A 20,055-nucleotide genomic window follows, 5' to 3' on the forward strand; every position below is an offset into this window, starting at 1 on the left:
TTTTCCCTTGAAGAAGGGATTCCTTGCTTTAAAGGTTTTTTATGGCAAGGAAAAAAGTGGGGGGCCTGGTGGGAAAAATGAGAGAGCTACAAATTGAAGATAATGTTTTTTTTGCAGGGGGATACCTCCTCCCCCTGCAAAAAATAACAATAGAAAAAATCCACGGATGAGACAGTGCAATCACACAATTAAAGCCTTGTCTGGAAGTGCCTTAACTGGGTGCATGCAAGCTTGAAGCATGTTCTGAGTGAGTCCATATTTTCTCCTGAAAAGGGCGATGTTATATCATAACTTACTCTCTCTGTGACTTGGGTGAAGTCAACCCTGAAGAAATTACAGCAGTCGGCAGCATCTTCTCTTTACCAAATTACTTCAGGTCTCCTAGACAAACAGTCCAGCCAAATTGGAAGGCAATTTTTTTAAAAAAAGTAGATTTTCAGGGGTTGTTTTGTCATGGGCAGAAATGGAGCCTGGACAGTTTGGAAGAAAGGGTATTCCACAGGCGGGAAGCAGAAAGAGAAAAATAGCAAAGATGAATGATAGATTAAAAAAGAAAAGACACTTTTTAGAACAGGAGAGTGTCAAATGATAGAGGAACATGAAGGGGAACTGGGTTTGACGAGAGAAAAGAGTACCCAGTTAGTGCAGGCACTTCAAATGGAAAGTTTGAAGTTTTATTTGAAACTCATTCAAATAAAAGAGCTTAAACTAGATACTGTGGGGCAGGGAGGAGAAACCAATGCAAGGAAAGAAGAAAGAGAACGGGTGCAAGCGTATGCATCTTTAGATAGAAAAGTGTTCTAAAGTGCAAGATTTCACCCTAAGAGCATTACCAGAAAGAAAAAGAAAAGAATCAAGTGAGCTAAGGATTTTTTTTTTTTCCCCGATTTATATCCTGCCTTTTTCCTCAAAGGGCTCAAGGCAGCTTACATCATTCTCCTCCTCCATCTTATCCCCACAACAACAACCCTGTGAGGGAGGTTGGGCTGAGAGTCTGTGACTGGCCCAAAGTCACCCAGTTGGCTCCATGGCCGAGCGGGGACTAGAACCCAGATTGCCTGAGTCCCAGTCCCGTGCTCTTAACCACTACACCACACCGGCTCTGAATTAAGAACAGAAGGCAAGGCAAAAGAGGAAAGTTAGTAAACCAGAAAGTAGGTCATTTACAGTCACTCACTGGGAGTAAAATAAAGGAGCTAAGCAGGTTTTTAAAAGAAGGAGTGGACAGAAAAGAATAAAGTTTAGCAAAAGCAAGTAACTTGAAAGAACAGGATTTGGTATGCACTTGAAAAGCTCAACGGAATCAAAGAAAGGGAAGACTTTGTAGTTTGGAGACAGAGCACAGCTTTTTCAAAAAGCTGACGGTGTGGCTAGAAAATGTTTTAAGAGAGATGGAGTGCCTCCAACCTGTGTTTCTTTCTCCTCGTCTACCCGTGATGGAAAGCAGAGGTCTCCAGCTGGTAGGCTGGGAGCTTAGCCTGAACTGAGTTGGGTCAGACCAGCAGTTCAACCCACCACCACCAAAACGATGTGTGCGTGTGTCTCAGAACCTTTACTCGGGCTAATTGTGGGTTGCTGTTGGGCAAAGCTGAAGGGCACGGGAGTGGTAATAGTGTGTGTTGTGGCACCGTCGTACCATGGATTTCCCAGCAGCTCCTCTCACAAACAGCCATTTCTGACAGGTGCAGGTGGGAAGATGGACTCTTGTGCACACCATGTTTCCAAGGGAGAGGGAGGAAGAGGACTATATGTTGAACAACGTCAGGAGAGGGACGGTAGGAACGTGACTTTGTCAACCTCGCCTCGCAGTGACTTTTGATGCCATCAACCCTTGGTATCTTTCTGGGACAGTGGCCTGAGCTGGAAGGGGGAGGCGCTAAACTACATCGGTTTTGTTCCTCCTTCAGCTCCAGTCGGTAGTTCTTGGGAAAGAAAATTGGGCACCATGGATTTTCCAGTATGGGCTTTTGCAGGGGCTGATATTGTCCCCCAGGCTATTTAACACCCGTGTGAAACTGCTGAGTGGAGCCACCTGGAGCTATGGAGTGTGCTGCTATCAGAGTGCTTCTAACATACACTTCTATTTCTTCTTTTCATGTTCATCAGGTGAGGCCGCGGATGTGCTAGATCGGTACCTGGCTGGGACAAAGGCCAGGATGACGGTCAATAAATAGAAACTCAATTTGGACAAGACCAAGATGCTGTAATTGGGTGGTTCTTCTGAGCAGATGGAGGATGTCCTACCTGTTCTGGGTAGAGTCACGATCCCTCCTGACAAAGATGGTTGAAGGTCCTCCTGGAGCCATCTTTGTCACTTGCAGCTCAGATGGCCTCCATGGCATGGAGTGCCTCCAACCATTTCATCTGGTGGTCCTGCTGTGATCCTTTCTGGACAGAGGTGGCTTGGCTACAGTAATCGATGCTCTGGTAACCTCTGTACTAGATTGCTACAATATACTGCATGTGAAGCTGCCACTGAAGACAGTTTTGAAGTCACGTCTTGTGCAAAATGTGGCAGCCATCCTGATAAGAGTGACCAGGAGTGAACATATTAGTTCTGAAACCCTGCCCTATGAGGAGAGACTGAGAGAATTGGGCATCTTCAGCCATGAGAAGAGAAGACTGAGGGGGGACATGGTATCCCTCTAGAAGTACCTCAAAGGCTCTCACAAAGAGGAAGGCCAAGATCTCTTCTTGCTGATGCCAGAGTGTAGGACACGGGATAATCAATGCAAGTTGCGACAACCCAGATTCAGGCTGGACGTCAGGAAGAGCTTCCTCGCTGTCAGAGCAATACAACAGTGGGACCAGCTGCCTGGAGAGGTGGTGGGCTCTCCCACACTGGAGACATTCAAAAAGAAACTGGACAGCCCTCTGAGTGGGACGGTACAAATTGGTGTCCTGCAACAGCAGGGGGTTGGACTCGATGGCCTTCATGGCCCCTTCCAACTCTACTATTCTATGATTCTGTGATTCTATATAACACCAATTTTGGCCTGCTAGCATTAGCAGTATAGAAATGTAATATGTGAAATGAAATAAATGAAAAAGACAAGGATTTGCAGCTGTTAGTTCTGCCTCAAAGGGGGAATAAGCCCTCATGTGTCCCATTCTTGTCTTTGCTGCAAATTGCTTAGATTGGGTTTTGCATGGTTTCAAGGACCCAATGGATGAGAGACAACAAAACTGTATACAAGAAATGCATCCCTCAAATACCCATGGATTCCTTCTGTGTGCCTCTTAAACTGTTTCTTTCCAGCCTTCACCATGGCTGAAAGAGATTTGAGCTTGTTATTCACAGCTTGTAGTCATTACTATCTCAGATTCAGCAGACACGCTGCCCAAACATGTATCTTTTTCTTTTGGATAAAAGTTAACAGCATTCAGTATCAACAATAGGCAAAAGAAGAGTTTTCTGAGAGCAAATAAACCTGACTGGCAAAGACAAGGTCCCCAGGGTTCTGGGTTTTTTTTTTTTTCCAACTTTTTTGCCACAAACTCGACAGTGTAAAAAGGGGCTTGATTGGAGCTCTAAGTGTTTTCCGGTGCAATCACCAAGGCAAACAAACCATTATGACTGCGCATTGTTCTGACTTCCCCTAAAATAAGAACTATGGAGGTTTTTCCTTATTGCTTTTATCTACATCCAACAGTTTAGAGAGTTCCTGCAGACTTTGTTAACCAGTCAAGCAAGATAGTCAGGAAAGACAAGCTTCTTATATTAATGATCCGATGGACCTTCGAAAGTAGGGAAGGCTGGGTACTCGTGTGCAATAAATCAAGTTTTGTGGCTTCTCATTTCCTCCAGCAGCAGGAGGTTCTTGGATCCTTCTGATGCAAGAATTCTGGAGACTTACGAGTGTTTTCGATTTTTTTTTTTAATATATGTGAGCCTGAAAATTCATTTGCTTATTAACAGTTGTGCTCTTCACTTTGGTTCTTAACATTTTGATCATTTCTGCATTTGTTCTTATTTTAATATTTGATTGTTTTAATTGGGGTTTTAGAGTTAGTTGAACTTTTTGGACGCTGTGTTTTATTTAACTTTTTGTATTGTTAAAACGTCCTGAGACTTCAGTAATGAGATGGTCTAGAAAAGTTTCAAATGAATAAATAAATTATATCTGATGCTGTAAGCCACCTAGAGATCTTATATATGGTAAGCAGACCAAATGAAAAAAACATATTAAAAATGTGCAGTCCCAGGAAAAAAAATTAAGCAGGGTAATCTACTCCTGAATGTTAGATGTGATTCAGGGTCCATCTTTTCCCCAATGAATTTTTCCCACTCAGAAAAAGGGAAGGAAAATGGGAAACACTGTTTTCCTCCCTCATCTGGAACTTATAGGTATCCATACCTTATTATAGGTATTTATACCTTCATCAAACAGTATGATTTGCACGTTCCAAACTAACTCAGAACATCAATTCTTAAACATTAGCAATGTCATTCACCAACCATTAATTGTGGCGACTGGTTGTGCATAACAAAGGGTAACTCTGGATGGGGATCTGCATTTCCACACACGGTGTCAGGAACACATGGTCCGTAGGTTGCTTCTAATCCCTTGTCTGCTTCCAGTGCACAAACCAACTCAGAGATGCCCATGGGTTGTTTTCCATGATATGTGAACCTGAAACTCTGGGTTGTTGTGAGAAAAACAGCACAGAGTTATAACCCATGGTTTGTTGTTGGCTTGTAATTGTGGGCTGTTTTTCCCTCAACAAGCCAGAGTGCGAGGTTCACACATCATGGAGAACAAGCCATGAATGGGATGTCCCGGAGTGATGGGGTGTCAGCAGGCCCACTTGCTCCTAAAAGATCCTGGGTTAGGAAAGCATGAATTGTTTCATCTGTAAACTGGCTCATGAACTACACCATTCCCCATTTCCTTTACAATATGGAATGCCTTCAGCTGAAGTAGGGATAGTCCAATTTTTACCAGATTTGATTCTGAAGTCAATATTCTCACTTTCAGTTGCCCAAGTCCAGTTTCTGTCTACTTCAGGGGTAGGAAACCTGGTGCCCTCTGGATGTTTTGAAGGACACCTCCCATTTAGTGTGAAACTAATGGGAATTGTGGTCCAAAACAACACCAGGCACCAGATCGTCTACCATTGGCCTGCAGGTCCTTGACTCAATTAAGAGCTTGATCAAACAATAGTGGAAGCTCGTTTTGATTTTCCAGTCCAGGAATCACAGGAGGACAATGAGCAGATATTCTGGACTATGTGTGACAGTCAAGGAAGCATGCCACCTCCATGACTGGAAAATGTATGATCTGGATAAGTCCCAAATCTGGGTCAATGGCACCCCATCAACCTCATCAGTGTGATTATTGGCTGCTGATATAATTCCAATGGTGGCTGTTTGCAGAAGAGCTTTTACAACATGGCTTGGCTTACTAGCCAGCCATCATTTGTGGTCCAAAGTGATTCCTCCCCTTCAAGCCTTCTGCCTATGGCAAAGGACTCTGGGTCACGGAGGGACTCCTCTCCCTTCATGGGACACAGTCTCTTTCCGCTTCAGTTCTGACAGTCCATAACATAGAGGTGGCCTTAGACTGTTATTCTAGCAAGACTTAAATCGCTCCCAGATGATCCACACTGATGCCTGGTCTTTGCTCATGAAGACGAGGGAGAGAGCCATCCGCGACCATTTATAAATGAGCAAATATTCTGGCGGGTGCTGCCCTTTTGGAGCCTCTTGGTTTCCCTGTACAGGGGGAGGAGTTTTTCTCTCTCAGTCGCTGGGAAACAGAGAATTTCAGAGAAAGTTCTCTGGGTGCAGGGCTCTAGTCCTTCCCTAACCTAAGGGAGTGGCTGAGAGCTGGGATTGCTCTTTGAGGGTTTCCTTTTATGCTTGTGCATCCCTGCAGCCTCTCTGGCTGCCGGAGCGTTACACAAAGCCCCCAGGAAGACATATCCAGAGGGCCTCCCGGGGCTGCTGCTGCTGCTGCTTGGGGTGTGCCCAGCAACAGAGAGGCACTTCGGGGTTTGCTTCCTTCCAGCTGCTTCCCCCCGAGAAATTGCTGCAAAACGCTCACCCCTTCCTACAATTTTCCAGTGCGTTTTCTTCTCAGCTTTTCCCCATGAGTGAATAATGGAAAATAAAGGAACGTTTGGTCCACTGTTAATTCTGGCTGATGAATACCTTGAAATTACTTTACTGGCCAACTGAACATGGAAGAAAGATTCTAAGGCTCAAAATATGGACACGTTCATTCTCTCTCTCTCTCTCTCTCTCTCTCTCTCTCTCTCTCTCTCTCTCTCTTTTCACACACACACAAACACACACACACACACTTTAGTAAAGGCACTGCACTAGGAATGGCGATTTCCAAGACTTCCTGCTTTTAGAGCCTTCTTGCATCCGGTCACATCACCAACCTGCCTGTTCAAAAACCTCAGTTATAGCCAGACTAAGCTATTATGAAATACAGGAAGACTGGCTGAAACAACAGGCCCTCCTCCAGACATACATTGAACCACCTGTTGTGAGATTACAGCAACCAGCATAACACTCTATCTGACCTTGTATGGGAAAATAACAAAAGATTGGTATTTATTTATATATAGACGACTGATGCCCCACCTGGTGACTGAATGGCTTCCTCTAGCAAGACTCTCACGCCTGCACTTGGGGCCATGGCAGACGTGATGCATTTTCAGTGTGCAGGGAAATGTAAGTACGAATTTATTTATTTGATTTATTAAACACGCCCAATAGTCCCAAACAGGAACCCGTGTGTGCCGCTTTCTTGCATGTCTATTTCTGACGCATGCCCACGTGTTGAGCAGTGGCTTTTGGCCAAGGGATGCCTGTTTCAGACCCGATTTCCCCCAGCCTGGCATCCTCCACATGCTTTTGTGTGTAACTCCCATGATCCCCGCCCATTAGTCATGCAGACTGGGACTGATGGTGGTTGGAGCCCAGCACAACTAGAGAATCTCAGTTTGGAGAAGGATTCCTCAGACACTGGATAGGAATAACAGTTTTGCTCAATGATTCCAGTCAGCCGCCTTGACTGTGTTTGCAGGAAGAAGCGATTCTCAAAAATTATTGAGAATCACAGAAAATGTTGACTGAAGCCTCACTGGGAGGGAACACTCTCCTTTATCTGGAAAATCTGCAAAGAGCCTTCTGTGTTGATAGTGTTCGATTAATCAAATAGAATAAGGATGAGGCTGGTGATGGTGATGCTTCTGTAGAGCTGAGCCCAACTTGGTGTGTGTGTGTGTGTGTGTGTGTGTGTGTGTGTGTGTGTGCGCGCGCGCGCGCGCGCACGCGTGCACATGCTTGCACATGCAAGTGATCTTTGCAAACATTGATACACACCCTCAAGGCCCTGCCAATATTTTCTGGGGAAAGAAACAGTGTACCAAACGCGCTTGTGTTGTGTGTGCATCATAGCAAACAAAAGTACTGCCCAGTCCTTCCTCTGAAGGGGCATCCGTCTCATATCTAAGGCAAAGGAGCATCTACTCCCCGGGTGGGCTCAGAGGACAGGATAGCCCACCTCGCCACCAGTGTCCTCCACCGATGCTTAGGCAAATTGTGGGCAGGGTGTCCCCTCCCAGCTCCTCCGGCCCCGTGGTCCCTCCAAGAAGCAGTGTGGGGCACTGAGCTTTCCCCCTCTCCGTGTTGCCCCCACTAGGGCTTCTGGGCCCCGCCATGGCTTTTTTCCATCCAGGCTGGGGAGATGCAGGGACTGTACAAGGCAGCTGACTTGTGGGAGGCAGAGAAATGAGGGGAGCGCCAAACATGGGGTGGCCCGATTCCATCAAGGAGGTCGTAGCCGTGGATTTGGAGGAGCTGAGCAGGGCTGCGAAGGACGTTCATTCACAGGGTCAGCGGCAAGATGACCAGGCCTTGAGGCATTCTGAGAAAATGAAAAGGTGGTGCTTGTCTGCCAGGGATTTGCTCAGAAGCGCGTCCCTCCATGCAGAAAAAAGAGTAAGGTCAGCTTGGCGCCTAAGGAGCGGTGGCTTGTTGTGTTGTGCAAACCTCGTCATAGTCTCTTCAGGCTATGTTGGTGAGCAGTCAGGGATGGGTGTCTTGTCACTGGTCCTGTCTACTATGTCAGCCATTTTGTGACAGCACCCACAACACCCTCAAAATTCCAGATGTGACCACAGCACCCAGAAGGTTGGGAACACCTGATCTGTCCCAGCATTTGCTTTCTAGCTATGGCCTGGGAACACCTTTGACCTAACCTCACTGCACTGGCACCCAAACTACAACAAGGATGCCACAACTGGTAAAGGCACTGGGAGTGCCTTCACAGGCATGGAAGGACAACTCAAACTCCTTTTTGGCTTCTGCAGAGGGATGATATTGCTTGCAAACAGGGTGCGTGGTGCTTGGTCAGGGGCCTGGCTTCAGCTGGCCCACACAAAGAAATGTGCATTCAGAACGTACATGGCTTGTGGCCACAATACCTGATCGAACACCTTTCTTGGCCTCAATCTACCAGAGCCTACAATCTGGGCCTTCCTCCAACAAGGATAGCCCTGAAAAAGGCATCAAGGAGGAGGCCTTTTCCAGTGGTGCCCCCCAGTTGTGGAACCCTCTCCCCACTGAAGCACACCTGGTGCCCACACGGTCATCTTTTCAGCCTCAGGTTAGAATTGCCCTCTAGGCATTTCATGGCATACATTGGCTTACATCAGCCACTTTAATTAAGTCTAGTTTTAGATGCATAACCTGTTCTATATTTCTGTATGGTGGAATTCTGAACTATTTTCATTCAGCACACTGGGATATTATGCTGCGTGTTACTGCATTTTTGCTGTACCTTTTTTGCAGTCTGAGTAATTGATATGAACTGCTTTCCCAGCCAATCCAATGGTACTTGTGCGAGAGCCATGGCACAGATGTTGGTTGTGTCTCTGAGCGTACAGCTTCACCACCATAGCTGTGACCAGGCTGCAGGCAGAAGTGCAGTTCGTATTTCTGAGGCGAAGAGAGTTTGATCTCTCCGTGGGAGCTGGCAGCCCTCGTGCCGAGTTTGTGTCAGCAGCCATTCTAAACCACTTCCAAAGGGATTAGCCCAAATACTCCACCAGGGTAATTTAGATGTCAACACAGCTAACTACTTCTTTCATCATGCAGTGAGGAAAAGCAAGGATAACCAGCCAGATTTGATTTATAACTATTTGCATAAACAGGTGAAACATCACGCATATAATGCTTGTTTGTAGCATCAGTGTCACCAGACACAGGTAACATGCATGGCACCAGAGGATCCATACATTGTCGAGGTATGCATCCTACAATTCTAAGGGTGGGAGCATCATTGGAACACATGCTTGGTATGCTGAAGGGTCCAGATTTTAAATCCCAGCATCTCCCACCAAAATAAGTCAGGGAGTAGAACTGGCAAGACTCTTCATTCCCAGTCACAGCCCAACACCAGGTTGGATAATGATGCTCTGCAGGGTCAACCCAATCATGGAGGGGCTGCCCAAAGAGACATCAGCAAATAGATGCGAATTAGCAGTGCGAGAGCTTGATTTGCAAGGAGAGCAAAATCGATAGTGCAGAGACATTGCAGAGACAGAAAGAAGATGCTGAATACTTCTCCTTCAGCCCCTGGCGGCTGGTGAGGTGGAAGGCAAACTTGGAGCAAGGAGGCACAGAAGGCTAAGGACTTGATGGTCTCCCTGACCCCCGTAACTCCACCCTTCGAGTCTGTGCTATCTAACTCCACCAGGCACAAGCTGCTGCATCGCTTCCCCGAGCCAAGTCTTCACCTGCACATCCCCATCACTTCCCCCCTCGCTCCCTGGCTCCTTTCCCTGCCAGGCAGAGTCCTGCGAGAGTTTGCTGCTCCAGAATGAGAAGTGGGAGAGGAGAGAAGGCCGTGGAAAAGATGCAGGGAGCAGCAGGATTCAGCTCCCCTTTCTGCCTGGCGCTTCCCCACTGCAAATTTCACACCCTCTTATCGCTCACCGCTGAGCCACTGTGGCTGAGGTTCCGCGAGGTGCGCCGTGCCCTTTCCCATAATGGATGCACTATGCAAATCATGCTAATGCTGCAAATGCACTTAGGATGTAATCCTGTGGGGATGCCAGGAAACCTCCCATGCCGAGGAGACGGAGAGGTGAAGCTGAGAGTCCGTGACTGGAGCAAAGTCACCCGGTGAGCTTCATGGAAGCGCAGGAACGAAGCACTGGATCTCCTGACTCCCACTCCAGAACTCTAGCTGCTATACCACGCTGTCCCAATATTCTTGTCCAGGAGTCACCCAAGGCAATGGATGAGCTTCCCTGGACTTGGCTCCCCAGACTGCAGCCCACCTCCCCATGACTCTGAGCCCAATTTCCTGGTGAGTGTACCCCGTCTCGATGGAGCACTTGCCAGAAATGGAACCCCAGGCAACCATTGCCTAAGTAGTCATCCCTCGTCTGCAAGTGCGATTGGACGACCTTCCCAGGTAGAAATGCTGGACTATAATTACCGCCCTCTGTGGGCTACATTGCCAGGGATTATGGAAGGAATAAAGCAAAACATCTGGAGAAACTTGGGTTCAAGGAAGCCTTCAATAGAGAGACTAGAATTCCCTGTGAAGAGGCTTTTTTGAAGTGGGGAGCCAGCAATCCAAGATGGCAAGAGATCTCTGTTTCCCTGCTTCTCAGTGGGGATGCTCAGTTCTGGGAACAAAGACTTTGAAAAGAGAGGAACAAATCTGTAGGCGCCGTGAATCTGAAAACTGGGTTGCGGATGGAGTTGCTATGCCAGGCGCAGCTCTAAGAACTGCTGCTATAAAAAATTCATGCCCCTTTCCACCAAGATTTTTATATTTTATCAGTTAAGGACCTACTTACATGCACTGAACATCTCTGAAGTGCATTGTCTTTGAAAACCTTCAATGTGTGTAGAATCAGCTTGACTTTCTCACGCAAGAAAACTTTCTTCTCTTTTTGTGGAACCAACAGGAACCACCACACATCCCTGGTGGTCTCAGGAGGGTTCTAATGATATTTCCAGCTGGGGTTTCAGATGCTGTCTCTTTCTGAGATAACTTCCCATGAAGTTGGGCAACCCAAGTACAAATTCTGAATCCACCTGGTCCAGTCTCAGGTCAACATCGAACAAGATGGCTAACTGCTCAGACTTGTTATGATGGGAGATGGATTACGCAGCGGATTTCTTGCCGGGCGGCCAGCAACAGGGGACGCCTGGGGAGGGGGTGGTGTCACTGTTGGCTCTCAGAGCTTCTCTGCTGCAGTTCCTCTTCCACTGGGTCCCTTTGGCCCAAGAGGAGCATGCCAGAAAATGTGAGGAAGGAACCACAGCTGCCACCGTCTGCCCACTTGCTGCCCTTTCTCCCTGGGCAGCGGTATGTGGATTGGGACCACAAGGAGAGGGAAAGACAATGGAGAAAAGCAGGGGGGAAGAGAGGGTCCCACTGGGCCGTCTTACCCAATTGCCCCCAGTACCTGAAGATAATGCAAAATGCTAACCCAAAGAGGCAGAGACAGCTGGGAACATGAAAAGGACGATCACACGTCAGGTCTTAGCTGGCATTCCGAGTAAGGGGCTGAGACTGCACAAGGGACTAGCCCTGTACAAGAAGTATGATTCTGATTATGCTATTTAATATAATACCACCACCACCACAGCAGCAACTACATAATCCATCACTCGATGTTTGTTATCTTAAAAAAGCAAAAACAAGAAACAAACCCAGCGTCACATTGGAATCACAGGGGCACAACTGAACTGCGTTTTAAAATTGCTTAAGTCCTTTTTCTTTTAAGATTGTGAGCGACCTTAAGTGAAAAGCAAGGTACAAATAACTCTAACTAGTAAAAAAAAATTCTCAAATCACCCAGGAATCACTTTAAGCACACAGGCAAATGTAGCAGGCAAATACCTGCAAAGGCCCAATGGCTTGTACGACGTAGGTCTTTGCACGGGAGCAGAAATGTGCCGGCTGCAGCAAAGGCTCTCAGGTGGGGCTCAGTGGACTACAAGTCCCATGCGAGTCACCCACCGAAAGCTTTTGCTGAGCTAGTTGGACTACAGCTCCCATAGCATCGCTCCTTCACACACTAAACTACAACTATTTCCCAGCACAACTGGAGGGGAAATAGTGGGGGCAGCGGGACTCGTTTCTGTCTACATATGCTCAGGATTTGGTCTTAAATGGCCCACAGAGACCCCCAGACATTTTCAAGTGGTCCACAGAGAGCAGCTGCAGAACCAATCTAGATTCCTTTCATCATTTACCCATCCATTTGCTTTCGGTTTTTAAACAGCGTCCCAAGTTAAAATGAATAATCTTTGAAAAATCAGGGATACTGAAGTCTTTTCATGCATTTGCTTTGCAGGTAGAATATGAAAACAGTCTGAATTAAAGAGCATGCCTTCCAGGAAGGCTTATCTAAAATCCCCAGTTGTCCTTTAGTACTTCCAGACTAACAGACTACTGGAATTGTGTGCCATTCCGCTCCTCCGTCACCAGTGCAGACAAATCCCTCTTTCTGGTCCATACTTACTTTCTGGCTGGATGGTTCCCGATGTCGTAATTGTCTGCCTCTGCCGCAGTGGCAGGAGCTTGGCTCAGGATTTCCTCTCTCACAAGCTCTCTTTCCCAGGCTTCCTCAGGCAGCGAAGACAGTTGTGGGTCTGTTGGTGCCCTGTGATCTTGCACCCTTTGCTTGTGATCCTGGTGCCCCGGATACTGCGAGTGTCTTTCTGACTGTGCCAGTCCTACTGTACCGCAAAGGAGCAAAAAGACTGTTGCGATCATGGTGGACTCCTTGAAGAGCTTATGCCTGCCTGGACTTCAGAGCAAACGGTCCCCACTATCTGATTTGCACCATTCCTTCAGTTCAAACCTAGAAGGAAGAATGACACTTTTAACAAAGAGCGGAAGTTACGCCGTCAACTTTCCCAGTCGACGGTGGAAATGTCCAGAGGTCAGATGACAAAATGAAGCCAGTTCCTGCTAAAAGATCTCAGTGATGGAGACAGCTCGCTCTCTCACTCCCTCTCTCTCTCACACAGACGCAGTGTATGGGGTTTGCTCGGGGCAGTGGACTCGTGAGTTTTGACTGGCTTCTGAACCCATTACAGGGAAGAGAAGTCTTTTATCAGCTGCCTTCTTGCTGGGGTACAGGAAAGGGATGTTAGCTTTAATAAGGAGACAAGGAAAACAAAACTCTGGCTGCAGCGGAGTCCCAAGCTGGGTGTCACTAGCTTCAGGAGCCTGATACCGTCACTTTATTTACTTATTCGTTTAGGGAGCTTCTATGCCACCCCATTCACCGACGCCTCAGGGCGGCTCACAACAATAAATAACATAATAACAATATAAAAACAATATAATTGGAGACATCCTGGGATACGCTGGCACTTAAATGCTGTCCTTTAAAGGCAGAGTGGGCCATGTACTCCATCCTAAAAATACCAGAATCCTGAACCCTAGCTATCCAAATTCCACACCAAGAAAAGCTGGATTCTGCAACCCGCGTAGACAGCTCAGCTACTAGGGGAATTACGACTCTGACAAATAGGTGTGTGGGGAGGGCAGGTTTAAGGCATTCTGGGGGACAAGCCCTTTTGGAACACAATTTTTATTTTTATTTTATTTGGGTATTTCTAACCCGTCCAATTACTACACGTCTCTGGATGGCTTACAATAATCATTCAATAAATGCAGCATAGTAAAATCATCATCATCATCATCATAACCAATAATAATAACCCAAGACTGTGATAAAAATACAATTAAAATATTTAAACTTGAAAATACTGGATAAATAACAAGGTCTTGAATGGTGTCGAAAAGCATATAATGTCGGCGCCATTCCCCTAAATTCTCCTTTGGGAGATTTTAGCTCAGCCCTTGGACTCCAGGGGAACAGTTTCCCAGCTTTTCCAGAGGACAGGCTGCTGTCTGCCAGGTAGAGCTGAAGCTAAAGGAGCACATTTTTAACCCAAAGTTACGGGACCCAAGCAGAACTCACAGTGAGCGTGTGAAGAGGGAAGCACAAACAGCTGGGGACGCAGGGCTGTTTAGCCTGAAAAACTGACAAACCAGAACAGCCTGTGTCAAGGTGAGTGAAAGAGCTGCACCACTGTCCTGGTCATTGTGCCGACGCCTGCTAATTAGTGCACATACGAGGGCCATGTGGGGAGGATGCCTGAGTAGCAGTTTAGTGGAGCCAGGTTCATGGGGATGCTGTACCAGAGTCACAGGTATGAATAAGACATTCGTCACTGCCACCCCTTGGACTCTGTTGTGAAATGCCCAGAATACTTTGACTTTTGAGCAGCATAGAACTGTTGCTATTAATGTCCATATTGATTAATATTATTATCTCTGTCCCCTCTGATTTGAACCACAATCCTCATAGCAGCTTGGCAGAAATGCATCTTAGCAGCAGTAATCTATTTCCCTCACCCCACTGAAATGCAAAGTATTGGGTCTAGAAAGTGCACTTAAGACTGAGGAATGGGTGAGGCGTCTTGTTTGGGGAATCTGTCGGGTTCCTTGGTCTCGGCTTCCCATGCTCCAGTCCCAGTTCCTGGTGAGGGTGCCCAGCATTCCTGCCACACTTGGCGAGAATCAAGCTCCACGCAAGCGGAGTGCAAGCGGCATCCCATTTCCGTGCCATGTGCAGAAGAGATTGCTGATGGTGCGATGTGCAAGCTTCATCCCACAAGCATCCACGGACTTCCTCTCAGCTTGGCTTGCTAGGATAAAATAGAGAGGAGCACTGAGTAGGCTGGTCCCTTGCAAGAGGAAAAAAGACAAGCGATGGAGATAATGATGGAGTGACCATAATCAGAAGTGCTGAAAGTTCCAAAGGCATCACTCAGTTCATAGACAGAATTGGAAAAGGGGCATGGGGTGAAACTCAAGAGCTAGTGCATTAGGGTGGGTAAGAGGAGCAGAGAAGGGGCAAAGACCATGGCTGGGAAACGACAGCTCCCACGTGCAGCCCAGTGTCCTCCAAGAACTTCTTCCCCTACTCACTTCTGCAGCAGGCAAAGTCCAGGGCTCAGCAGAAGGGCAGATGCGAGGAGGACTGCCACCCCACAGAGCAGACAGTGGTCCAGCTCAGCAGAAGGCGGCTCTGCGGAGGAACCTGCCGGACACCAAAAACCCAAGACATGAACATTACATAGGATTCTCACGTCACCACGTGCAAAGCTAATCGTCCTTGTTCAGCAAATGTCGCAGCCTTAATTTAGCCTAAGTGTTAATTGGGATTTCTGAAAACAGCTGGGACTTACGGAGCTTCTTGAAGCTGAACGTAATGTTTCATGGCAAGCCGTGCTCCAGAGGTCGCCTCTTTGGAGCGATTCATGCACCTGCCTTGGCACTTTGTAGCTTCCACCAGGGACACTGGCGCAACACCAGACTGCTTTAGTTTAAAGTTCTCACTGTAAGTACCTTGGCATTCCAACCTTATGGTATGGGGAACCCTACACAAAGCTAGCATTCCCTCCTGTGGTTTGTGGTTTGGGGGAAAGGACTTGGCTGTCTGGGGACCCGCAGTGGCTTGGATTTCTCCTCCAACCCGGAGGTATTGAAGCCCAGGCCTAGATGCAACATTTCCTATTTATTGATCTGGGGGAGTCTGCTTTGGACATCACATGAATGGCAGGAATCCAAGACCGGCTTTCAGAAGTGATTTCCGGAATCACTCTTTCGCACCTATGCCCAAATGTGACACTCAAGAAACCACACTTGTGAACATGCTCGAAAACTCGAGCGGCTTTTCTGAGTTGCCAGCAAAAGTCAATCAGAGGAGAGGACATTAGCAAAGGGAAGTCCTCTTAACACTAATTGAGATCTAGTCAATAGCAATGTATCAGTTACTGAAATCCTGCTTTAATCTCGGTGTGGATCAATATTTTATTGATTCATTGTAGTGCTTATCGCAGAGGGCTCCTTTCCTAAGTCCAGAAACTATGTATGGAGCATATCACCTCTGTGAGTCAAAAAGGCAAGTTTTTCAGCAAAAGTGATGATATTGATGACCAGTGTTCAACATGAAATTTTCTCCTTTGGAAACCTTGATTTGACTGGGTTTGAATCAGTTTCCACAAATGGGAAGGTGGTGATAATAGTATTCCTGCAACATTCCTGTGATCTGGCGTGACCTCGTGTTCTAGATAATCCACTTTGTGCCAAAGTACATGTCCCAGGCGGCTGGATCTAAGTCTCTGCTGAACATCTAGGAGTCAGCTGGAGAAATTGCTGATCTGCAGGGCAGCAGTGGTGGGCTGCTTAGCCCCTGTGTTCCTCTCACGTTTCCTTCTGACCCATCTGCAGTCGTTTTTCCTGGGTGTGCGTTTCCTATGTTCGTCTTTTTGTGGAAACCAGCTTTCTTGTTTCTGCTTATATTCAGCTGCATTCTTGAAATGTTTGTCCATTTGAAACTTTGAAAAATGCTCAACTTTGCCAAAGCCCCAGGATGCAACTGTGCCTTTGAGGGAAGGACATCCCAACATCCCTTTGACACAAATCGCTGTACTGTCCCAAGGAATTTCACTCTGTGGCTGCTCTCAGTCCTCATTCTTCCTCATGTAACCCATTTCCGTTTCTTGTGTACAAACAGGGCAATCCTGTTAACCTATGGAAGATGATGCCAGCAATGGAGGTGAAAGCAACAAATACCGGAGAGCAGAAAAGAAGGGAAGTGCCTGCATACCACGTTTTGCAGACATGTTCTTGAGAGGAGAAGTAAAAGCGCCAGGTGATGTCGCTTATTCTGGATCTACTTTCTGGTTGGAACCTGTCCTGCTGCAAAAAAGCACAACACATTTTCTTAAATGGCATCACTTTGGCAGAACAACAACAACACTAATTTCATCAAATCAACATGAGCATTCAGTTCACACACACACACACACACACAGTCTAGTATTATCTAGGGTGGACATGTGTCCTCTTTTCCGCAGGTTGGTCCTCTGTTTGAAAGTATCCAATATCTGATGGACCGTGCTGTCCAATTCGAGTTGAAAGATAATGAACCCACAAAATTGCTGCCCCTCCCTGGTTATTACCTGGCTGTGAGACTGAACGGGGCAGACGGACAGGTCATCTGGTTACAGCCTCTCATACTATGAGGAGATGGTCTGTACTGCCTAAATTATACTAATGATGTCCAAATTTGTATCTATACCTAGCAATCATAGGAAATTTTAATGCAAAATTTATATTCTCTTCCCCCCTTCCTTTTAGCCCCTTCCCTTTACAATGAACATCAGGAGTTGGGTTGCATGCAACATGAAGTCGCTGGGCTGCTCCGCAGTTATCAGAGGGCTGCTTGATTCTTGCATAAACCACATTGCCTGGATTCACATGGCACAGCGAGCCTCCGTCGGGCCTTGCACATTCAAAATGGTGGCCACCACGCACTGCAATGTCCCACCGGTTAATGAACCCAGTTGGCTCAGTGTTACCTGCCAACTGACCCAAAGGGAATGTGTGGATTGGGCTTTCTACATGGGCTTGTGTGTGTGGAGGCCCTGCTTGGGCAGTTTGTCAGCCTCTGTGGGGGGAAAAGCACACGGGTCAGGCCTCTGGGTGGAACAGCCTGACACATTCTCCAAAGACAGAGGGAGTAGGCCCAACTTACCAGTAGAAGTGGAAGAGGACTACTGACTTCATATTCTAACTGGCCTGGGATACGTGCAAAGCTTGGTTCCTGCAGAAATAAGGCTTTCTGCTCACAGTGGCTCTCCTTTCGGGACTCTGCTTCCCAACTGCTTAAGGTCGAAAGAGAAAGAGGACATTGTGAGCTATCTATCCATCACTGCACCGCTCCATCCTCCGTCAACATGCTAGTCTCTTCCACCTCATCATAAAGTGGAGGGAGGGAGGTCTCCAATGCGCTTTAGCAATGAGAAAGAATTATCTGTATAAATGCGTGTGTCGTTTTTCATTTGGACTCCTGTCAAGATACAGCAAAAGATTGAATTCACCAATCTCTGCTAAGTAAAACACCTATCATGTGCATATGGCACAAGTGATTTATGGGCCATGATCCTTCATGATGCTACAGCATTTTCCCATCTCCGTAACAGTTCAGCCTCGCCGTTAATGCCTCCAGGTTGTCAGTTTTGGAGAGCTGCCAGCCAGAAATGCTGTTGTTCTGAGGACCACTTATTCATTGCAGTCCAGCGTAGTCCATCACATCTGGTGGGTGGGGGAAATGGATGGCAGCTGCTGGATGCTACCATTTCTGAAAGGGGGCACAGAGCCGGCACCAGCCGTGTCCCCTGGAGCCATGGCAACTGATGGAGTTGCCTGGCCTGATTGAGAGATGAGCGGCCTGAGGGCACATGAGCAGGTCTAGGTCAGACCAATGTCCAGGTGGGGGTCCACCTCATTGCCCCATGCAAGGGCACCACCTTGAGCTCCAAAAGCAGAGCATGTGGGACGAAATAAACATGCAGCATCTGTCCAATCGTGTTAATGTCCAGCCTCCCTGCACTGTCAGACCTCTCTCTGAAGAACAATGTGCACGCACATGTGTGTACATGTACACATGCGATCGTGAAGCAGGAATATTCCCTGCTGCAGATTTTGAAGAGCAGAGTCACTGTGGGGTAGCAGTTAAAACAGGAGTGGGCAACTTTGAGAATGCCTGGAGTCCTCTTTCCATCACGAGGACCACCCAAATATGGCCACACAGTTGTCCTGCCACTCAAATATGGCCACATAGTGGTGGCGAACCACTACAGAAGCTTAAGGCAATCGTAGCTTGTTCCTGAGCTAACTGGGGCCTTTTCAGACCTCTGCCCAAATTGGTTTGCTTTGCAGCTGCTGCACTGCTGCTGTAGAAGTAGAGAGGGCCACACCAGGGACGCTGGCAGAATGTATGCAGGCCACCTCTTGATTAACAAATGAGACCATGGCAGCCTTCTTCAGCCTGGGAGCTGGACTACAACTCCCACCACCCCCAGTTGCAGTCCAATACATCTAGAGGACACCAGGTTGGGGAAGGAGATTCAGGGTCAAATTCCCACTCAACCATGAAGCTTAGTGGTTGATCGGGGCCCAGTTGCTCTCTCCGGCCCTAATTCACTCCACTGGATTGTTATGAGGCTAAAATGTTGGGTGAGAAGCATAGATGCTTCCTTGAGTGCCATGGAGAAAAGAGAGAATTCAGATAAACAAACTTATAGTGAGAAGAGGATGTGTGTCTGTCTGACAGCCCCATAATTCCAAGACAATGAAACCTAGACTTCTGAAACTTGGCATGGATGCTAAAGAGACACTAAAGGTTATGTGCCTTGGGGGCTATTGTTTAGAAAAACAGATGAATTGGTTTAAATTACTTTCTATTTAGGTCTGAAGTTTGCAGTACCATTTTCAGTCACAAGGTGGCAAACATTCCTAACCAGCAAATAGCATGGCAGCCAAAACAATTATCTGGGAATGGCAAAAGATGTAGTCTAGTGTCCCATCTGGAGGATGCCGGAGTGCAGAAGGCTGTTTTAGGTTAGGGTGCACAGGCTAAGGTCTTGTGGCCCCGTGTGGGTGCGCCAGTCCTGCGTGCACGGCCCTTCAGCCAGCATCACAGGTGTCCCGCAGGGCCAAAAGGCGCGTGCATCCCTGTTTCAGAGGGTGTTGGAGTGGGGAAGTTTCCATGTTATCCCTTGGTTTAGAGCAGCGTTCGCTTTCCCAGATGAAGAGGTTCAGGCATGGATGTCTTCCTCTGTATTTGGAAGTCCTTACACCAAATCCCAGCTGAGAGGGCCCGGTGTCCTACTTCGCGGAAGGCAGACCACTGTTTGAAGGTGCTCTCCATCGAACGATAAAGAACCCTCAGAATCGTTGCCCATGACCAGTCAGCACCCAGACAGCAGGCGGCCACCTGGCCACAGTCATCCCCGTTATGGGAATATGCATGTGCTTTCCATTTGAAATGGTGGGCAGTCCTCTGGAATAGAGGCCAGTTGCAGTCCTCTTTTTTCCTTTCTGGGGAGGATGCGTGTCTTCGCCCTTTCTAGGCCAGTGTCCTTTCCGGGTGTCCAGTGGCCTCTTGCGGGCTTCCCATGGTGATGGCACAGGCCTCCTC

At 47.4% G+C, this 20,055-nt stretch overlaps 1 protein-coding gene across 1 annotated transcript in view; it reads right to left on the minus strand.

Moving 5' to 3' along the window:
* Positions 1–13,105, minus strand: part of MMRN2 (multimerin 2) — a 29,751-nt gene extending 16,646 nt beyond the window's left edge. Inside the window, exon 1 of the mRNA XM_044420366.1 lies at positions 12,508–13,105. Coding sequence (XP_044276301.1) covers positions 12,508–12,761 — 254 coding nt within the window. The 5' untranslated portion in view covers positions 12,762–13,105. The remainder of the gene's footprint in view (positions 1–12,507) is intronic.
* Positions 13,106–20,055: the final 6,950 nt, after the last annotated feature.

This window comes from Varanus komodoensis, unplaced genomic scaffold (assembly GCF_004798865.1).
Source record: "Varanus komodoensis strain SLA01 unplaced genomic scaffold, ASM479886v1 scaffold11, whole genome shotgun sequence".
Taxonomy (NCBI): Eukaryota; Metazoa; Chordata; class Lepidosauria; order Squamata; family Varanidae; genus Varanus; species Varanus komodoensis.